Here is an 18,996-nt window from a genome sequence, read left to right as displayed (position 1 = left end):
AACATAATGGTGAGCTTTATTGAAAAGGGCACCTGTCACCTCCATTATGCATTTGTGTGTCGCCAATTGTGATATTCCGCAAAGGTCGCCAGTGGAGTTCTAGAAGGACCCACTGGCAAAAGTGTTCAGCACAGCAGTCAGTTTCAAAGCAGTCGGTGTGCGATGACCTCCAAGTCCTTGTGTAATGAACTCTGATACTTACCTTAGGTTTAAATTAAAGTCACAGTTCAGGAACTACAGTTCCAGGTGGGCCTCGGGACTTCTATGCATGCACCGGCTGGGAAATGGCCGCACGTGTGCAGTTCGTCCATTTTCACGTCTTTAGGCCGGGAACCAGCCCTGAGCACGTGTGCAAAAGAAAAGGAAGTAAAGAAGTGAAACTGCAGGTCAGGTGACCTGAACCGGAGTGCCATTCGAGAGAAGGTCTCGCAGGGAAACGGACATGAGGAGAGGTTGGGAAAAGGTCCCAAACTAAGAAGAAGGTCCCAAATCAGGGACAGAATGAGGTCCCAGAAGAAAGTCCCAGGCAGAGGCAAAGGCAGAGGGATCAGAGGTCCCAGAAGACAGTTACAGATAAGGGACAAGGGTGGAGGTCAGAAACAGATCCTGTTAAGTAAAGTTGAGAGAAAGGGGCAGAGAAACAGGCTCTGAGTTAAAGAAAGCTGCAGGGAGCAGGCTTTAAGTGAAGCAGGCTTAAAAAAAACCCTGAAGATCCAAGGAGGCAGCCGAAGTTTGGTGACTCCTTACTGTGGGCCTTTTGGAGTAGTGGTGTTCTGCTTGGCACAGCCAAAGATCTGAAAATGTGCTGAAAGGCGAAACTTGAGTGTACTTGGAGATCCAAGAGAAAGGGCTCTCAGAAAACGAGATTAAAACAATGAAGGTGGATCCTTGTTGAAGCCATCTGAGTGGGAACGACATTGGAAAGAATTCCAAGGTGAGTTCTTCGAATGCGGAGATTGAAAACCCTCATGAGAAAGAGAGAGTTTCAGTGGGACCAGTTGGCTCACAGTGTGACAAGCCTCTGGACGGGTTGTTGAGAAATCCATGGAATCTGCTTTGTTTGCTTCTGTCATTTACTTTGGAGTGTGGTGTGTCTGATCATGGTTTGCCTGTTAATTCACATGTAACTCATACTTACCCTGAATATTAGAGTATAAGATAGATATTGTAAATTGTTATCTTTCTGAATTTCTATGTGTCAGTAAAAATATTGTTGGGGTAAAAGGAATAGTGTGATTTGAAAAACATTCTTGTGTTTGTTTTGAGATCATTCCAACCATTATGTCTGATGTAATATAGTTCATTTTTCTTGTCTTAATAAATATTTTATTCTTCGTGTTAAAAGTTCACGGTGTTGCCCTTTTAGGACAGTGATTAGGAGACATTTTTTCTCTGAGGTTTGTGCAACTTTGGGACTCTGCCTCAGAAGGCGGTGGAGGTGGGGTCATTGAATATTTTTATGGCAAAGGTAGATAGATTCTTGTTAGGCAAGGGAATCAAAGGTTATTGGGGATAGATGGGAATGTGGAATTCGAAACACAAGAAGATCAGCCTTATTGAATGGCAGAGCAGGCTTGAGGGGCCGAATGGTCTACTCCTGTTCCTATTTCTTATGTTCTTATGAGTGCAGTCAGCTTCCAACCTCCCCTGCTCACCTACCAAGTTTCTCCCATCTTCCTCCATAGTCACCGCCTCCTAATTTCCATCCCTCCTGTAACTATCCAGCCTCCTCCTGTTACCCTTGACCCCATCATTGTCCATGTTGATATTCCTGTTCTCTCTCATCCCCTTAGTGTTGAGTTCCCCATGTCTTTTGTCAATCTGACCCCTCCCCTGCTCAGGGCCACATGCACCTTTACTTTTCAAGACCCACCACCATCATGAGACCACCTAATAGCGATAGAACCACAGAAAGGTTACGGCACAGGAAGAGGCCATTCAACCCACCGTGTCTGCGCTGGCGGAAAAATAAAAAACTAGCTGCCCATTCTAATCCCACCTTCCAGCACCTGGTCCATAGCCTTGCAGGTTACAGCACTTCAGGAGCAGATCCAGGTACCTTTTAAATGAGCTGAGGGTTTCTGCCTCCACCACCAAACCAGGCAGTGAATTCCAGACACCCACCACCCTCTGGGCGAAGAAGTTTATCCCCTCTAATCCTTCTACCAATCACCTTAAATCTATGCCCCATGGTAATTGACCTCTCTGCTGGGGGAAACAGGGCATCCCTGTCTTCTCTATCTAAGCCCTTCATAATCATGTACATCTCAATCAGGTCACCCAAGTTCCAAGGGAAAAAACCCCAGCCTATCCAATCTTTCCTCATAGCTGCAATTTTCAAGCACTAGCAACATTCTTGTAAACCTCCTCTGTGCACTCTCTCCAGAGCAATTATGTCCTTCCTGTAATGTGGTGACCAAACTACACACAAAATTCCAGCTGTGGCCTAACCAGCGTTTTATACAGTTCCAGCATTACATCCCTGCTTTTGTATTCTACGCCTCATCCGATCAAGGAAAGCATTCCATATGCTTTCTTTACCACCATCTCCAACTGTCCTGCCACCTCCAAGACCTTTGCTCCAAGGTTTCTCACTTCCTCTACCCCTTCCAATATCCTCCCACTTATTCTGTATTCCCTAGCTGTGTTTGCCCTCCCCAAATGCATTATCTCACACTTATCTGGATTGAATTCTATCTGCCATTTTTTTGCCCACTTAACCAAGCCATTGATATCATTCTGGAGACAAAAGCTATCCTTTTTACTATCACCTTACAAGGCCAATTTTTGTGTCATCTGCAAATTTCCCAATCATGCCACCAACATGTAAGTCCAAATCATTAATATATACAACAAACAGCAAGGGACCCAATACTGAGCCCTGTGGGGCGCCACTGGAAACCGCTTTCCATTCACAAAAACATCCATCAGCCATTACCATTTCCTATTGCTGAGCCAATTTTGGATCCAACTCGCCACATTCCCCTGTATCCCATGGGCTTTTACTTTTCTGACAAGTCTGCCATGTGGGACCTTGCCAAATGCCTTACTAAAATCCATGCAGACAACATCCATTGCACTACCCTCATCAATCCTCCTTGCTACTTCCTCAAAAAATTTGATTAAATTAGTAAGACACAACCTTCCCCTAACAAAACCATGCTGATTATCCCTGATTAATCTGTTCCTTTCTAAGTGACAGTTTATCCTGTCTCTCAGAATTGATACTAATAATTTGCCCAGCACCCAATTCAGACTGACTGACCTATAATTATTTGGCCTATCCTTTGTACCCCTTTTAAGTAATGGTACAATGTTCGCAGACCTCAAATCCTCCGGTACCTCACCTGTATCTAGTGAGAATTGGAAAATGTTCCTCAGGGCATCCGCTATTTCCTCCCTGGCTTTCTTTAACAGCCTCGGATACAATCCACCAGGCCCTGGTGAGTTATGCACTTTCAAGGTTGTCAGTCCCTCCAGTACAACCTCTCTCATCAAACTTACTGTATCTAATATTTCACACTCCTCCTCTTTAACTAGAATATCTGCATCATCCCTCTCCTTAGTGAAGGCAGAGACAAAGTGCTCATTGAGAACCCTACCCACATCTTCAGCATCTGTGCACAAGTTACCATGTACATCTCTGATAGGCCCCACTCTTTCCTTAGTCACTCTCTTGCTCTTAGTGTACTGGTAAAACATCTTTGGGTTTTCTTTGATTTAACTTGCCAATATTTTTTCATATCCTCACTTTGCTTTCCTAATTAACTTTTTTTTATTTTGCCCCTGTACTCTCTATACTCCTCTGGGGGTTCTACAATATTGAGTTTTTTGTTACTGTCATAAGCTTTCTTTTTCTGCTTTATCTTACCTTGTATGCATCTAGATAATCAGGGGAATCTAGATTTGGCAGTACCACCTTTATTCTTTGTGGGGAATGTCTACACTGTGCCCATAGAGTCTTGTTTTTGAATGCCTCCCACAGATCTGTCGCTGATTTCCTTTCAAGTAGCTATAACCAGTCCACTTTCGCCAGATCACCCATCAGCTTCGTAAAATCTGCTTTTCCCCAATTTAGAACTTTTACTCCTGTTCTATCTTTATCCTTTTCCATAATTATGCTAAATCCAACTGTATTATGGTCACTATCTCCAAAATGTCCATCACCTCCAAAATGTCCATCACCTCCAAAATGGTCACCCACTGCTACTTGATCCACTTGCCCAGCTTCATTTCCTAATACTAAATCTAGAATTGCGCTCCCTCTATTTGGGCTTGTAATGTGCTGTCTAAAAATGTTCCCTCGAATGCAGTTCAAGAATTTTCTGCCCTCTATGCCTATTACACTGTTCGTATCCGTTTATATTAGGGAAATCCCCAATGACTATTGCCCGATTGATTTTGCACTCAGAAATTTGCCTACATATTTGCTCTTCTATATCCCTCTCACTATTTGGGGATCTATAGTACGCTCCTAGTAGTGTGGCTGCCCCTTTTTTATTTCTGAGCTCAACCCCTATAGCCTCATTTGATGATTCATTTAGTATATCATCCCACCTCACAGCTGTAATTGATTCTTTAACCAATAATGCTACACCCCCACTTTCTTTAGCCCCCTCTCTGTCATGCCTGAACTGCCATTTTCCCCCTTTTTAAGCCCAGCTTCGGTTATAGCAATGATATCATGCTGCCACGTGTTTATCTGTGCCCTCAGCTCAACGGCTTTGTTTACTTTACTCCTTGCATTTAAATAAATACCTATTAACATTGTCAAACTCCTGTGCTGTAAACCTTTTAACCTTTGCTTCTTATGTCTTTCAGAGTCACTTGCCAATTTTCTGTGTCCCATCCCTGCTCTGAATTTGTCCCATCTGAATCAGCCCTCAGGTTCCCATACCCCTGTCAATCTAGTTTAATCCCTCCCCAACAATACTAGCAAATCTCCCTGCAAGAACATTTGTCCCAGTCCTATTTAGCTGTGAGCTGTCCCGCTTTCTCAGAAGCGGTCCCAATGCCCCAGAAATCTGAAGCCCTCCCTCATGCACCATCTCTCCAGTGATGCATTCATCTGGCATATTCTACTATTTCTATACTCACTAGCACGTGGCCTTGAAAGTAATCCAGAGATTACTACCTTTGAGCTCCTGCATGCTAAACTCTTTCCTAACTCTCTGAACTCAGCCTGTAGGACCCTTTTTCTACCTATATCATTGGTACCAATCTGAACCACGACCTCTGGCTGTGCACTCTCACCCTCCAGAATGTTCTGAAGCCATTCGGTGATACCCATGATCCTTGCACCAGGGAGGCAACATACCATTCTGGAATCACATCTACGACCACAGAAGCATCTATCTGTTCCCCTAACTATAGAATCCCCTATCACTATTGCTCTTCTGACTTTTCTCTTCCCTCCCTGTACAGCCAAGCCACCCACGGTGCTCTGGTCATGACTGTCACTGCTCTCTCCAGAGGAACCCTCTCCCTCATTGTTAGAGAACTGAGTACCTGTTAGAAAGTGGGGTGTCCTCAGGGGTCCGCTGCACTACCTGCCTTGTCTTTCTGACGGCCATCCAGTCCCTCTCTGTCTGCCCTTTCTTAAGCTGCGGGGTGACCACCTCCTGAAACGTGCTATCCACATAGCTCTCAACCTCGTGAATGCTCCTCAGTGACACCAGCTGCTCCTCGAGTTCCAAGGTACAGGATGTGCACTCGACGGGTATGAGCAGCCTGCTGCCATGCCTCAAATTATTTATCCCCTGCACCAAAATTGGAATTTAAGTAAACACAATAAATGTTAATTAACTCTCGTTCTGTCCTCGTGCCAGCTATTTTTTAAATCCCTGGCTCTTGCTGGAACTCTCACTCTGTCCTATACCCCCCCACCATGACTTTTCAGCAGCAAACCTACAGAAAGCAGATGCCTCCCCTGAATGTTACTGTGCCCTCTGTTTCCCAATACTACGACTCCAACCCCCAGGACCAAATGCCTCAGTTGGCTGACTACGCCCTACACACTATTCTGCCCATGACCATCAGTCCCCAGAGAGGACTCCCTATCCAAGACTGGGACCAAGACAATCATTCCATGCAGAGACCTCTATCATAGCCCAATACAGCCCCCGTACAGTCTCCTAAATATGCCCCCGATAGCACGGCCTCAGCCCCAGGACAGACTCTGAGCATTCCCCAGACAGTCTTTTAACTTCTACCACAGGACAGTCTCTCAAAGTTCCCCGGACAGTCTTTCACTCTTCCCCTCTGTTCTTTGCTCCCCCCCACCCACCCCAGTCCTGCCTCTGTGTCACCCTTTCCCTCTGTTCCTGCCACCCCCAATCCTGCCTCTGTCTCACCCTTCCCCTCTAGTCATGCATCCCATGCCCAGCCTTGGCACAGCTTGTGCTACAGGCACCCAATACTTAGCAGTGTCAAGTGTTAAAAGAAGGTAGAAGCAGCATCTACTGACCTCTAAATCGTGGATAAAGTGAAGCTCATCAAGTGCGCACCACTTATAAAGAGTCGTAAAACAGACCATTCTAATTATCTGCTGGCCAGGCATTTAATTTGGAGGGGGAATGTAATCCTGGTGTGTTGGCCTTTTAATAAGCATTCATGAGATGATAATGAATTCAAATGAGGTTCCAGACATAGCTAGGTCTTTTATCCGCCTTGAAAGTCCGGGGAACAAAATTCCAGACTATTTTTCTAATACGGCAGGAAACTGATCTTTTCATTCACATCAAATTTTGCGTCCCCCCCCCAACATGATTCCCGCTGCTGGAAGGAGCGGAAACTTCCACCCTGCATCCACTGGTTCCCCTTATCCACCCTGCTTGTTACTTCCTCAAGGAACTTTAGTAAATATGTAAAACACTATTTCCCTTTCACAAAACCATGTTGACTCTGCCTGATTGTATCATAATTTTCTAAATGTCCTTCTACTACTTCCTTAATAATGGAATTTAGAATTTTCCCAGTGATAGATGTTAAGACTAACTGGCCTATCGTTCCCTGCTTTCTGTCTCCCTCCTTTCCTGAATAGTGGTGTTACATTTGCGGTTTTCTATCCCTTTCCAGAATCTGGGGAATTTTGAAAAGATTACAACCAATGCATCCACTACACAAGAGAGGGAAACAAAGATAGGAATGAAAAACAGAAATGTAGAAAGCAAAAGTGGAAGGCAGAGGAAACAAGGGCTAGCAACAAATAGGGCCATTGGATTAAAAAAATGTTAAAAAGGCATTGGACCTGAATGCACAGAGCATTCACAACAAGGTAGGTGAATTAACTGCGCAAATAGATGTAAACGGGTACGATATGATTACGAATACGGAGACATTGTTGCAGGGTGACCAAGGCTGGGAACTGAATATCCAAGGATACTTGATATTTAGGACAGACAGGCAAAAAGCAAAAGGAGGTGGAGTGGCGTTGCTAGTTAAGGATGAAATCAGTGAGAGAGGATATTTGCTCAGAAAATCTAGATGTAGAATTAGTCTGGGTGGAGCTAAGAAGCAGCAAGGGGCGGAAAACATTATTGGAAGCTGTCTATAGGCCTCCAAACAGTAGTGATAAGGTAGGGGATGGCATTAAACAGGAAATTAGAGGGTGCTACAGTAATCATGGGTGACTTTAATCAACATATAGACCAAATTAGGAATAATACTGTGGCGGATGAATTCCTGGAGTGAGTACAAGATGGTTTTTTAGACCAGTATGTTGAGGAACCGACTAGGGAACAGGCTATCCTAGATTTGGTATTGTGCAATGGGAAGGGCTTAATTAATTATCTTGTTGTGCGGGTCCTTTAAGAAAAATAGTCTGGAATTTTGTTCCCCTGACTTTTGAGGCAGATAAAAGGCTGAGCTATGTCGGGAACCACATTTGAATTCATTATCATCTCATGAATGCTTATTAAAAGGCCAACACACCAGGATTAAATTCCCCCTCAAAATAAGTGCCCGGCCAGCAGATAATTAGAATGATAAAAGCAAAATATTGCGGATGCTGGAAATCTGAAACAAAAACAAAAATAGCTGGAAAAACTCAGCAGGCCTGACAGCATCTGCAGAGAGGAACACGGTTAATGTTGCGAGTCCGTATGACTTTCCTTAACTAATATCACGACCGTCAACACCCCTTTCTCCTTTTGTCTATGACATCTTTGGCAAACTCTTCTTTGCCTCCACCTATCACTGGCCCTCTATCCAGCTCTACCTGTCCCACCCCCCTCTACCAGCTTATATTTCACCTCATTTCTCTATTTCCTTAGTTCTGATGAAGAGTCATACGGACTCGAAACATCAACTGTGTTGTTCTCCGCAGATGTTGTCAGACCTGCTGAGTTTTTCCAGCTATTTTTGTTTTTGACAATTAGAATGATCTGTTTTACGACTGTTTATAAGTGGCATGCCCTCAATGAGCTTCACTTCATCCACGACTTGTGGTCAGTAGATGCAGTGTGACCATAACATGATAGAATTCTTCATGAAACCCGAGATCTGGGCAAATCCAATCGGGCTGTCCCGGTCCCGAGTGAAATGCACAAAGTTGTGTGCCCTCATGAAGTTGGCATCCGTGACCTCCTGGGTGCATTTGTGGTTAGAGGTTTGTGATATCCCAAAGAGGTCACCTGTGGAACCCTGAAAGGAGCCACTGGCATAAAAATTGAGTGCCGCGGTCACTTTCACCATCACTGGCAGTGGATACCCTCTCTGTCCATGTGGTGCCAAATCTTGTAGTAGCTGGCAGATGAGACCGACCAGTTCCCTAGACAAGTGCAGTCTTCCATGACACTGGTTCTCGGTCATCTGCAGGAATGAAAGGCAGCGTCTATACACCCTGGGTCTAGCTAGGCGCTGACCAGTGATGGTTTGCTGTGGCTCTTCAGTGGCATGTGCAGGAGCCTAAGCCACCCCTCCTTTTAGAGGGTGTTGTCCCTCCCTCTGCGCAGCCAGGTGCCTTAGCCTCTCTCTTTTCAGCTGTCTTCGCTTTCTGTAGGCCACGAGGCATACAGCTAGTTCACCAGCCTCCATGATCCTGATGTACTCCTCTTGCAGGATGAAAGAGAGATATTTGTGGATTGGCATGGGTGTACTAAGAACCTGTTTTGGTTAAGTCTGAAAGCCCCTTAACGCATCGTGGAGAGTGCTGGCCACCACTTGGATGGCCAGAGATTAGTGCGTGGAATAGCTGACCGAAACCCCACCCACCTCCGCCCCACTCCACCTGACCGATTGGCAGCAGCTTTGCTCATTGGACTGCATGCTGTACTCTCAACTCAGGCACAGGCATTCTCCAAACTCATGTTGCAAGGCTACACTTGAACCTTAGGGTAGATTGTTCCAAACCGTGATGATGACATTGCAAGGGGCTGTGAGCACCTCCACCAGTGACCACTCCACAGCCAGCTTTAGCAAGGAGATTGTACAACGTGTGCAATCGTCCAACTGTTCTGCTGTCCTCTAAAATGCTAATTATTTTGCAGTCTGTGCCCAACCATGAAAAGCTCTGGAGCACTTGGTGGCACTTTCATGCCTTGGCGTTCCTTGAGCGAGCAGAGAAGTTAGAGAACCGAGTCCAAATCATATCAATGTGGCTACGCCTGAACTGTCTCAGCTGCAGAGGAATGGTCACTTCATACAAGGTGTCCCTCATGCATGGCCGCTTCCCTTGTCCACCCTGCCCCCAGCATGTGCTTGTGCGGTACCTCCAACTGTAGGGCAGCCCTTGCACACCAACCACCACACCACCCCCTTCCCCCCGACCACCAAGTGCACCTCAATTGCAGGGCAGACCTTGCCCCCGCCCCCACAAGCGCCTCAACTGCTGGGCAGCTTTTGCCCCCTCAACGCGCATCAACCTTGAAGCCCAACAGGCGACATGAGTGAGCACTCCGCAACATTAGTGGGTACTCACCTCTGAGTTCCCCTCAAAGTGCAGCCTGCCAAGTGCATGCCTTTTATACGGTGTTGTGAAACACGTTGGCATGATTGCATGCTGACATGGGCGGACGATCCAGCAACGGGGGACGATTCCGGCAGGCAGGCCTGATAAAATGTTGATATATTACAATGAGGTCCCCGATGTCCGATGGCAGGAAACGCGGCCCGCTATTGGAGGGCGGAGCAGATGATCGCAAGCTGGTTTCACGACGTTGTGAAACCGATTTTTGGCCTTCTCGTCATATTGTCCGTTCATGCCCCAGAACATGCCCAATGCCAGCGAGCATGGAAAATCCCGACCAATGTGTTTAATTGCACTACATGATTTGGCCTCGATTCATCTCAGCCTGGATGAGTGCACCTCCAACAACACCCAAGAAGCTTAACACCATCCAGGACAAAGCAAGCCCACTTGATTGGCACCCTATCCACACACATTCACTAACCCCCCCCCACACCACCGACGCACAGTGGCAGCAGTGAGTACCATCTACAAGATGCACTGCAGGAACTCACCAAGGCAGCACCTTCCAAACCCACGACAACTACCATCTAGAAGGACAAGATCAGCAGACACATAGGAACACCACCACCCGAAAGTTCTCCTCCAAGCCACTCACCATCCTGACTTGGAAATATATCGCTGTTCCTTCAATGTCACAGGGCCAAAATCCTGGAACTCCCTCCCTAGCAGCACTGTGGGTGTACCTACACCACATGGACTACAGCGGTTCAAGAAGGCAGCTCACCACCACTTTCTCAAGGGCAATTAGGGATGGGGAATAAATGCTGGCCCAGCCAGCGACGCTCACATCCCATGAATGAATTTTTAAAATCCGTGCAAACACACAAGTTGACATGGGGCCTTTTACAAATAGCTTCATTTCTCACTCCTTGATGGAAATGCCTTTTATTTTTAGTTGCTATGCATATTTATCACCACCATAATTTCTCTTGTATCAGATTCCTAATGTAATATTTAAAGTAATGATTTGCTCAGATTGCATTTTTAATCTTTGCACCTGGCTCTGTCAAGCTGCACATAAAATGACTGACACTTTAATTTATAGATTCTCTGAAAGACTGTGTAACTGCAAAGGCAAGGCTGGCAAAAACTCTCTTTCTTTATTGATTTGCAGAAACTTTCTTTGCAACTGTCATGAACGACAGTAAATAAAATGACTTACAGACTGGGCTGGTTTCAAATTCAAATTTACGGCTGTAGCCCCCATATCCTGCTGCTGTGCGAGCTCGTATCTGAAAGATGTACGCCGTGGTGGGTTTCAGGCCATCGACAATAATCTCAGTCTCTTTGGATTTAATGATGGTGTAGCTGGTCTCCTGAGCCTTGGAGATAATGGAATACAAAAGTGAGCATATTATGGGATGAACAGTGAGCCAGCATCTTGCCTGTCATTTCACAATGGTATTACAAGTTGTCGATTATTAGCTAAACACTACTCTAATTAGTACACCTGTAAAGGATCCCAGCTTTTATGTTCACTGGTCACCATTTCTTCAGCATCGTCTGAAAATAAAATTTCGATTGCAACTGAGTAGGCATGGTTTTCATTGTAATAATGATCCCTTAAGACATTTTTTTTTTACATTTAAAGCAATTTTTGGTTCCTACAAAAGGCTTCCTTTATTTTTACTGTTGACCACACAAACCCTTCTTGAAGCAGGTTTCTTAAATACAAAACTTATGTCCTGGTGATCACTCCATTAACTGCAGAATTTTTAATAGCGCTTGAGCAGCCCATTTGCTACAAGATATGCAACAGTAAATCTAATATATTGCCTAAATGAATAGTGTAGTCTTCATATGCTACACACAAATAAATACTATATTTAAAAAGGCGTGTAGAAAAAACTATTCAATATCAACATAGATGGAACTTTTGAACACAGAGAGGGTGAAATTCGTGGAACACCAGCGCTAAACAAGTGATAGCAAATCAGTAGCATGCTTTGTATCATTCCAATTTTCTTTTCCAATCCATGATTTTTATAAAGTGATTTATAATCTTTCCTCTGAAAAACAAACTGAAAAAGTAGCCGATGAGGTAAAATGACAGGCAATAGTGGAAATATTTTTTTCACGTAACTAGTTGTGGATTCTTATTACCAGTGTCTCATAGAATGCTCTACCACTGAAGGAGACCGTTCGGTCCGTTGTCCCTGTGCTGTCTCTTTGGTAGAGCTCTCCAATTCATCCCACTCCCCTGCATGCTCTCCATAACCCCAACTGTTTTCTTCAATTATTTATCTAATACCTATTTGAAGATTATTCCTGAATCTGCTTTCACCACCCTTCCAGACAGTGCACTCAGATCATAATTCGCTGTGTCAAAAAAAATGTTTGCTCATGTTGCTTCTGATTCTTTTAGCCAATCACCTTAATTCTGTGTCCTCTAGATAAATCAAAAATGTTAATTCTTTCTTTGCTTATCAAAGTGAGAAACCTCATTCCTTCCATTTGCGCTAACCAGTGTACACATCATTCTAAGGTCAGTACAAGATAAGCGTGTGCAGAGCAAAACTCCCTCAATGGGGTAGGCACCTATGCCTTTGCTGATGGTCGTAAACTAATAGACCTAGGTCACAAAACCAGGATTGTGACAGCTTGCACAGAAAGAAGATCCCATTGGAGTGAATAGATTTTCCCTATGTCCTGTGGGAGGATGGGATTTTAACTCATTGCACCATCTATTTTAATGAGTAATTATTGTTCACTGATTAATGACATAATTGACACAGAATATGCATGTTGTTAATCAGGAAGCAGATGTTAGCAAGATCAATACAAGTGCAAGGCTGGAGAATCAATTTTTTTTATCCACAGGAGCAGTCATAAGGCAGGCTTGCATTTTACCAAAAACAAAGTCACCAGCCTCAACATTAAACCGCTGCACCAACCCACAGCATCACACCCCACCAACTCTTGCTTCCATGTTCATGGCAGTGAGTTTCATGGCGGTGGTGTGGAGAGGCAGGTCACTTCAGTTACATATTAAAATCAGTGCAATTAGGAACCTGACCTAAACTTAACAGCTGTCACATGGGTTTCCCAAATCCCAAAAATAAAAGTGAGACGAGACCTGCTAGCTCAAGAAGGCATGTGATATTTTGCAGCATTCCTTGTGGACAACCAGCAGCAAGAGTGCTCCCTCTGGCACTTTAAGGAAGCCTTTAGTTTAATTTCTGCCAGTGCCACTCTCCCTCTTGCCACAATCACAAGCCCCATACTACAAGCAGTGCTCCATACTACGATTACAGCTAACAACCTCTCCATGCCCCAATCTCCGGCCTTCTCTCCTCCCAATAGCTTCTATTTCTCCATAGCAATCCCCTGTCCCCTGTCTGATTGCCTCTCTCCTCTCACCCCAGCAAGTCCCAATCTCTGGTCTTCCCCCCCCACTCCCAATTGCGTCTCCTTGCTAGCCCTGATCTCTAGCTTTAATCCCTCCTGACTGCCGGAGATCAGCCCCAAGAAACGCCGGCTGACGTCTCCAGGTGTTGGTTTTCCTGGCTGGCAGCTGGCCACACTGTCAATTTGACAGGCTACCACCGTGGAAATAGAAGAATAAATTGTAACGAGGTCCTGCCAGTCCATGTCTCTGGTTTCCATACGTTCCCCAGCCATTTTCGCTGCATGCTTCCCACTTCTCAATAAATATCAGCGCCATTTACTTCAGGATCCATTTGGCATTTAAAAATGAAAAGGAACAAGGATCATCCCAGTAACAATGGAAGATTCCAAATTAATCAGCTAACCAGTCAAATATCATTCAGATCTTTGATTTCTGCTCATTTTCAACATCCGAGGTTTGTTTTTACAGTAGAAACCTGTTGCTGACATTATTCTGTTTATGTGTTTGCCAATAGTTTTTGCACCCTCTTCATACATAAACCAAGCCAGAAATGGCAGAAGTAATTTTAGGGGTTATTATAATTCCTTTGGCTGGACACTCTGAGATGCTAAGAAATGAAAAACCTTGTGATCATCTTGCACATGTGCCATTAGGATCAGAATCTGTGTCAATGCTGAGAAACCAATTAATTTATAACTATGCCTGTGAAGCAATAGTTCAGTGACAGTGATTATCAATCATTGATCCAATACCAATGATTATCAATTAGTGAACCAACACCAGCGTTTATTAAAAAATCTATACTGGTATTTAGCACTGAAAAAGAAAATACACAGGCATACAATGGAAATGAAGAACAGGATTTTTTTTTTTACAGTTAGTTTATACCTTTTCAAAATACTTGATCTCATACTCCAGTATGATGCCATTAGGCCGGTTTGGCTCCTGCCAGGACAAGGAGATGCTATTTTTCGTGACCTTCTTCTTTTTCACAACACTAATGGGTGAAGGTGCTATAAAAACATAAGTATGAGAAAGCTTATTATTGACCCGCTGTTAAGAACAAAATAACACTAAGTTTACTTTTAGATTGGTTTTTAATTCAACATCTTCCCTCTTCAGCTGAACAGTATATTAATCAAAGGATCATTGGGTATTCTGCTCTGTGTTTTGACAGCAAAAATAATAATTTGTCGCAGCATCTATAGCCTTTATTACATGGATAAGATCGTAATTATCCTCAAAATATAATTAAAACGGTCTTGTAACAATTCTTTCTGGTACAATAGGGTATGGTAGTTTGGGAGCAGTGAGAAGTAGCCTTCTCACATATTGCACAACATTGGCCAATATTTAAAACTCAAAATATTTAGGCTTGCAACCTTTACCCTGATGAATGCAAAGGTCATCCCAACGTAAACAATGCGTCTTCACGTTAAAAGACACGCATGTTTCATAAGATATATGGGCCATAACCTCCGAGCTCCAGGGTGTTATATTTGGGGGTACCCCAAAGGTGTGCTGGGGAACCCCTCCACCCTCCCCGAAATTCCCAGGTATACATAGGTTTACCCAGCAATTGCCTGGGAAGTGCAAACTTCCCATGGGCAATTGCTCCACACTGGGGGCCATTCGAAAATGTGATTTAAATCACAAACTTCAGATGGTTCCGACTGTGTTATATCAATAGTTTCCCAGAAAAAGTTAGAAGAATTAAAACCACTCATAGCTTCTGGGTAACTATAACACAGACCCACACCGGCCCTACAGGACTGACCCCACCCCCCAGAAGACTCCCCCCACCACCACTCCCCCGTCTACCGTCCCCATGGGACGCCCACCCCCACAGGATTCAACCCAACCCAAACGGACTACATCCCACACGACTGGGACTCCCCAACCCATGGGATTTCCCTCCCCCGAGGGGGACTCTTCCACCCATTCTCCCCATGCCAGCACGGGGAACCCCCCTATCAAGGTCAACTTCTCCCCAAAGTCCCCACTACAAGAACCAACTGCCGACTTCCCCCAACCCCTGTCCTACCCACTTACTTTATACACTACCTTCTCCCTGTCTTGTCAAGGACCTTTAAACCTGGCTGGACCTTTAACCTTACCTGGTTTAAGGCAGCTAGTGCTTACTTACCTACAATTCTACAGCCCTCGACACTAGGTCCGGGGATGCGCTGCACTGCCCAGAACTCGCCCGGCCTGAGTTGGAAGGTCAGGCGAGATTGGATTGCCTGGATTTCAAGGTAAGAAACTTCAAGCGGAGTGGCAATCCAACTCAATTTTCACTCCATCGGAAGTTAAGGCCCCAGACATTTGAAGTGTTTGGTCTCACATAAAGTTAAAGTTAAAATTTATTTGTATAATTTACAAACCCTTTCGAATATTTGTTTTCTTAATGTAGGCTATTTCATGAAGGAATAAATTTGATCTGAAAATACTTTTTCATCATTCCTTTCAATTAGACTGAATTCCTGGTATGAAACTATGGCTAGAATTTTCCGCTCCAGTTGACGATGGGCGTCATAGCAGGCGTGAGCAGGCAATATGGTGAGAAGGCCAAAAATCGGTTTTACTTCATCGTGAAACCAGTTTGTGATCATCCCCGCTCTGCCTGTCAATGGAGGGCCACGTTTCTCACCGCCGCACATTGAGAACCTAATTTTAATACTTTAGCATCGCATTATAAGCCCCGCTCACTGGAATCATCCCCCAACACTGAGTCATGCAGGCACGTTTGGTGTGATTGCGTGCCAATGTGTTTCACAACCGTGAACATTTTGATCTGTGCAAGTGGTCTCAAGGTGGTGAGGGCTGAGGAGGCAGTCTCCAGAGGAGGTGAGGCCAGATGGCGATCTGAGGGTATGTGTGAGAGAGTGGGTGGTGATGTCCCTTGAGCTGGCAGTGACTAAGATGCCAGTGAATGTGTGATGGCCTTGTGAGTGTGTGGGTTTAGAGTGATGAGATGGTTGCCTTACCCTGACAACATGGATGAGATCATTCATCCTGTTTCTTCACTGGATGGCCAACCTCTTCTGTGCACTGACCACCACTGCCATCACCTACAAAGCCAGAGTGGTGAGATTGCTGGACCTCTTGTGGCCAGATCAGGGGTGGAGGACCACAGTGGGCCTCCAAAAGGCATTCCAGTGATGGGTCACTGAACTCTACTTGGCTTTCAGGGCCATGTCTTCACTGGAGCAGTCCTGGGCTGCAAGCATTGAGAACAGTGTGCGCGGCTGCAGTTTAGATATGGCACCAGGAGTGAGGTAACTGCGTGGTGGGTGACTCAGACACCACCCGCCAGCGAGATAGCGTGTTTCCTGTGGCTGGATTATTAATGCAGCGGGAAGCAGATGATGTGGTGCGAAATCCGCCATCGCGGCCGGCGGGTAAAATATCTTTTTTTCACACCCACTATTGCACTTAGTGCAAACCTGGAACAATTCCGCCCAATAATTTTCTTATTACACACATTTTTCACCCTTTCAACTTCAACAACAGAAAGCAAACTGGGTCAATCTTTAACAAACCAATGGTGCATGTATAAACATCATGATCTTTTACTAATCTGTGCAAACTAGGAAAGTTGCAGGAGTGTTTATTGATCTGTGCTGAGTTAGCTGAGCTCATCCACAGAGATTGACTGGGTCCTGGGAACAGACTCAACACCTATGTAAGGCCAAAAAATTAGCTGGAGACCCACTCCTGCTCACTGCAACATCTGCTGGAAATGGAAAGGACTTGGCTGTGCTCTCCATCCCCAATCCCAAGATTGAATATCCATCTAATCTGGGTTAGTGCAAACAATGGTCAGTTGGACAAGATATCAGAGGATAGTTAATGTCCAGGGAATTGTATCCCAGTATGGCCTGTAGGTAGATAACAGAAAAATATCTGCACTTCTAAGTAATTTGTGATCTGTCTAGTTACAATGTACCAATGAATATCTGCAAAAAACAATTTCAAAAGAAAGTAATTTAATTTTCTGTGAACGTTAGCTTGCTTTTTATCCCATAACAATTCTACCCCCCCTCTCCATAATGTAGTGGCTCTTATCCGGATATGGTTTAATCAGCAGTAACTTACCTTGAGTGACTATTATTCCTCAGTGTGCCTGAGATGCTAACCTACCAGGGGGAAATTCCAGCTGAATCTGACTCGGCCTTCAAAACACTCTTACTAGCAGGTGCTCCAATCCAAAGTGGAACATAACTTGACTTATTTCTGCCACCCTCCTCCTGAGTAGTGAGTAGTTGAGATCAGCTAACTCAGCACTCACCAACACTGGAGCAGCAGGGTTGCTGCTCTTCTGCTCATCTTCACACCAAGCAATGCATTTGCCAACAGAACTTCAGTTCAGCTCAGAGCTTGTTCCTAACAGGAATGGATTAAACAATAACAACTCTAACATGTAGTAAGCATAATACTGTCAGTGATTGAAGTTTAAAAGGAATCAGATGTTATCATCTGTGCTCTAGTTTTCATCATTTTATGACTGTTTATATTGGCCCAGGTCTTCCGACATGGTGGCAACGATCGTCCGCTTGTTGCTGTGATCACAAATTGTCTCCACTCACACTGCTGCACATTTCTATGGGACCTTCCAAGCCCAGATTCCAGAGATATGCACAGCGCAGCGTCCACTGGGGAGCTCTGTAAAGATGGAGTAGAGCTGGGGGAAGACAGGCGGGGGAATATTGACGTCCCCTTTTTACAGCTCTGGCTGCCATATGGTGAGTTTAAAGGTTCAGTTAGTGCATGAATGTTAGCGAATGGGTGAGTGGATGGGTGAATAAGTAAATGGGTAGCTGGGTGAGGTAGATAAGTGGGTAAGTGGATAGCTGGGTGAGGTGGTAGATGGGTGAGGTTGTGGGTGGTGAGATGGTGGGTGGCTGAGGTGGCATGTCGTTGTGGGGAAGATGGGTGAGCGGGTAGTCAGTTCGGGTTGGGGTAGTCGGGTGGTCGGGAGCAGTCAGGTAAGGTCAGGGGGAAGTCGGATCAGGAGGATAGTCGGGTGGTCGGGAGGGGTACCAAGGTCAGATTGGGATGTAGTTGGGTCAGGGGTTGGTCAGGTCAGGTTGGGGGATTTAGTGGGTGGGGTCAGGAGGGTAGTCTAGTCGAGTCAGCGGGTATAGTCGGGTCAGGGATAGTTGGGTGGTCGGGGGTTGTCGAATGGTTGGGGATAGTTGGGTCAGGGGCATAGTCATGTCTGGTCAGGGGAGTAGTCAGGGGGGTTGGGGTAGTTGGGTGTTCGGTAGGGGGCAAGAGCGTTTAGTTGTTGTAGTAATTATAGTTTTGGGAAATGCTGGACTGTAGCTTTAAGAATAATCCTGTGTAGCCCAATGTGTTAGCAGCACGGGGAACCTCTACAGGAGAGTACTTCGTAGTTATGGAGTTTGCAGGATGTGTGTAGTTGCTACTTCTGTCTTGTAAATAAAACCAAATATGTTTCCATTAAGAAAAGTTATTGGAAGATCAATTCTATAACAAACTGGCGATGAGGATAAGTCAGATTCAGTGCTGTACCTCGCCCAATGATTGTGAGTATCTAAGTTCTTTAAAAATAACAGAAGATATGATCATTCAAAATGCCACAGCTTGATAGAATCGATCCCTTTGAGCCAGCCACAAACAATTGGTCTCAGTATATAGAATGTCTTGCGTT

The 18,996-nt window shown here is 45.0% G+C and overlaps 1 protein-coding gene across 2 annotated transcripts in view; it reads right to left on the bottom strand.

Annotated features, from left to right (window-relative positions):
* The window catches only part of LOC144698634 (ephrin type-A receptor 5-like), a 357,156-nt gene that overhangs the window by 104,005 nt on the left and 234,155 nt on the right, over positions 1 to 18,996 (bottom strand). For both annotated transcript variants that reach the window (XM_078570504.1, XM_078570505.1), the window contains exons 6-7: positions 14,208 to 14,332; positions 11,133 to 11,292 (exon numbers count right to left, since the gene is read on the bottom strand). In XM_078570504.1, coding sequence (XP_078426630.1) covers positions 11,133 to 11,292; positions 14,208 to 14,332 — 285 coding nt within the window. The remainder of the gene's footprint in view (positions 1 to 11,132; positions 11,293 to 14,207; positions 14,333 to 18,996) is intronic.

Source organism: Cetorhinus maximus, chromosome 2, assembly GCF_964194155.1.
Source record: "Cetorhinus maximus chromosome 2, sCetMax3.hap1.1, whole genome shotgun sequence".
Lineage (NCBI taxonomy): Eukaryota > Metazoa > Chordata > Chondrichthyes > Lamniformes > Cetorhinidae > Cetorhinus > Cetorhinus maximus.
Note: the sequence above shows the minus strand (reverse complement) of the source record. Positions and strands in the feature narration are given on the sequence as shown.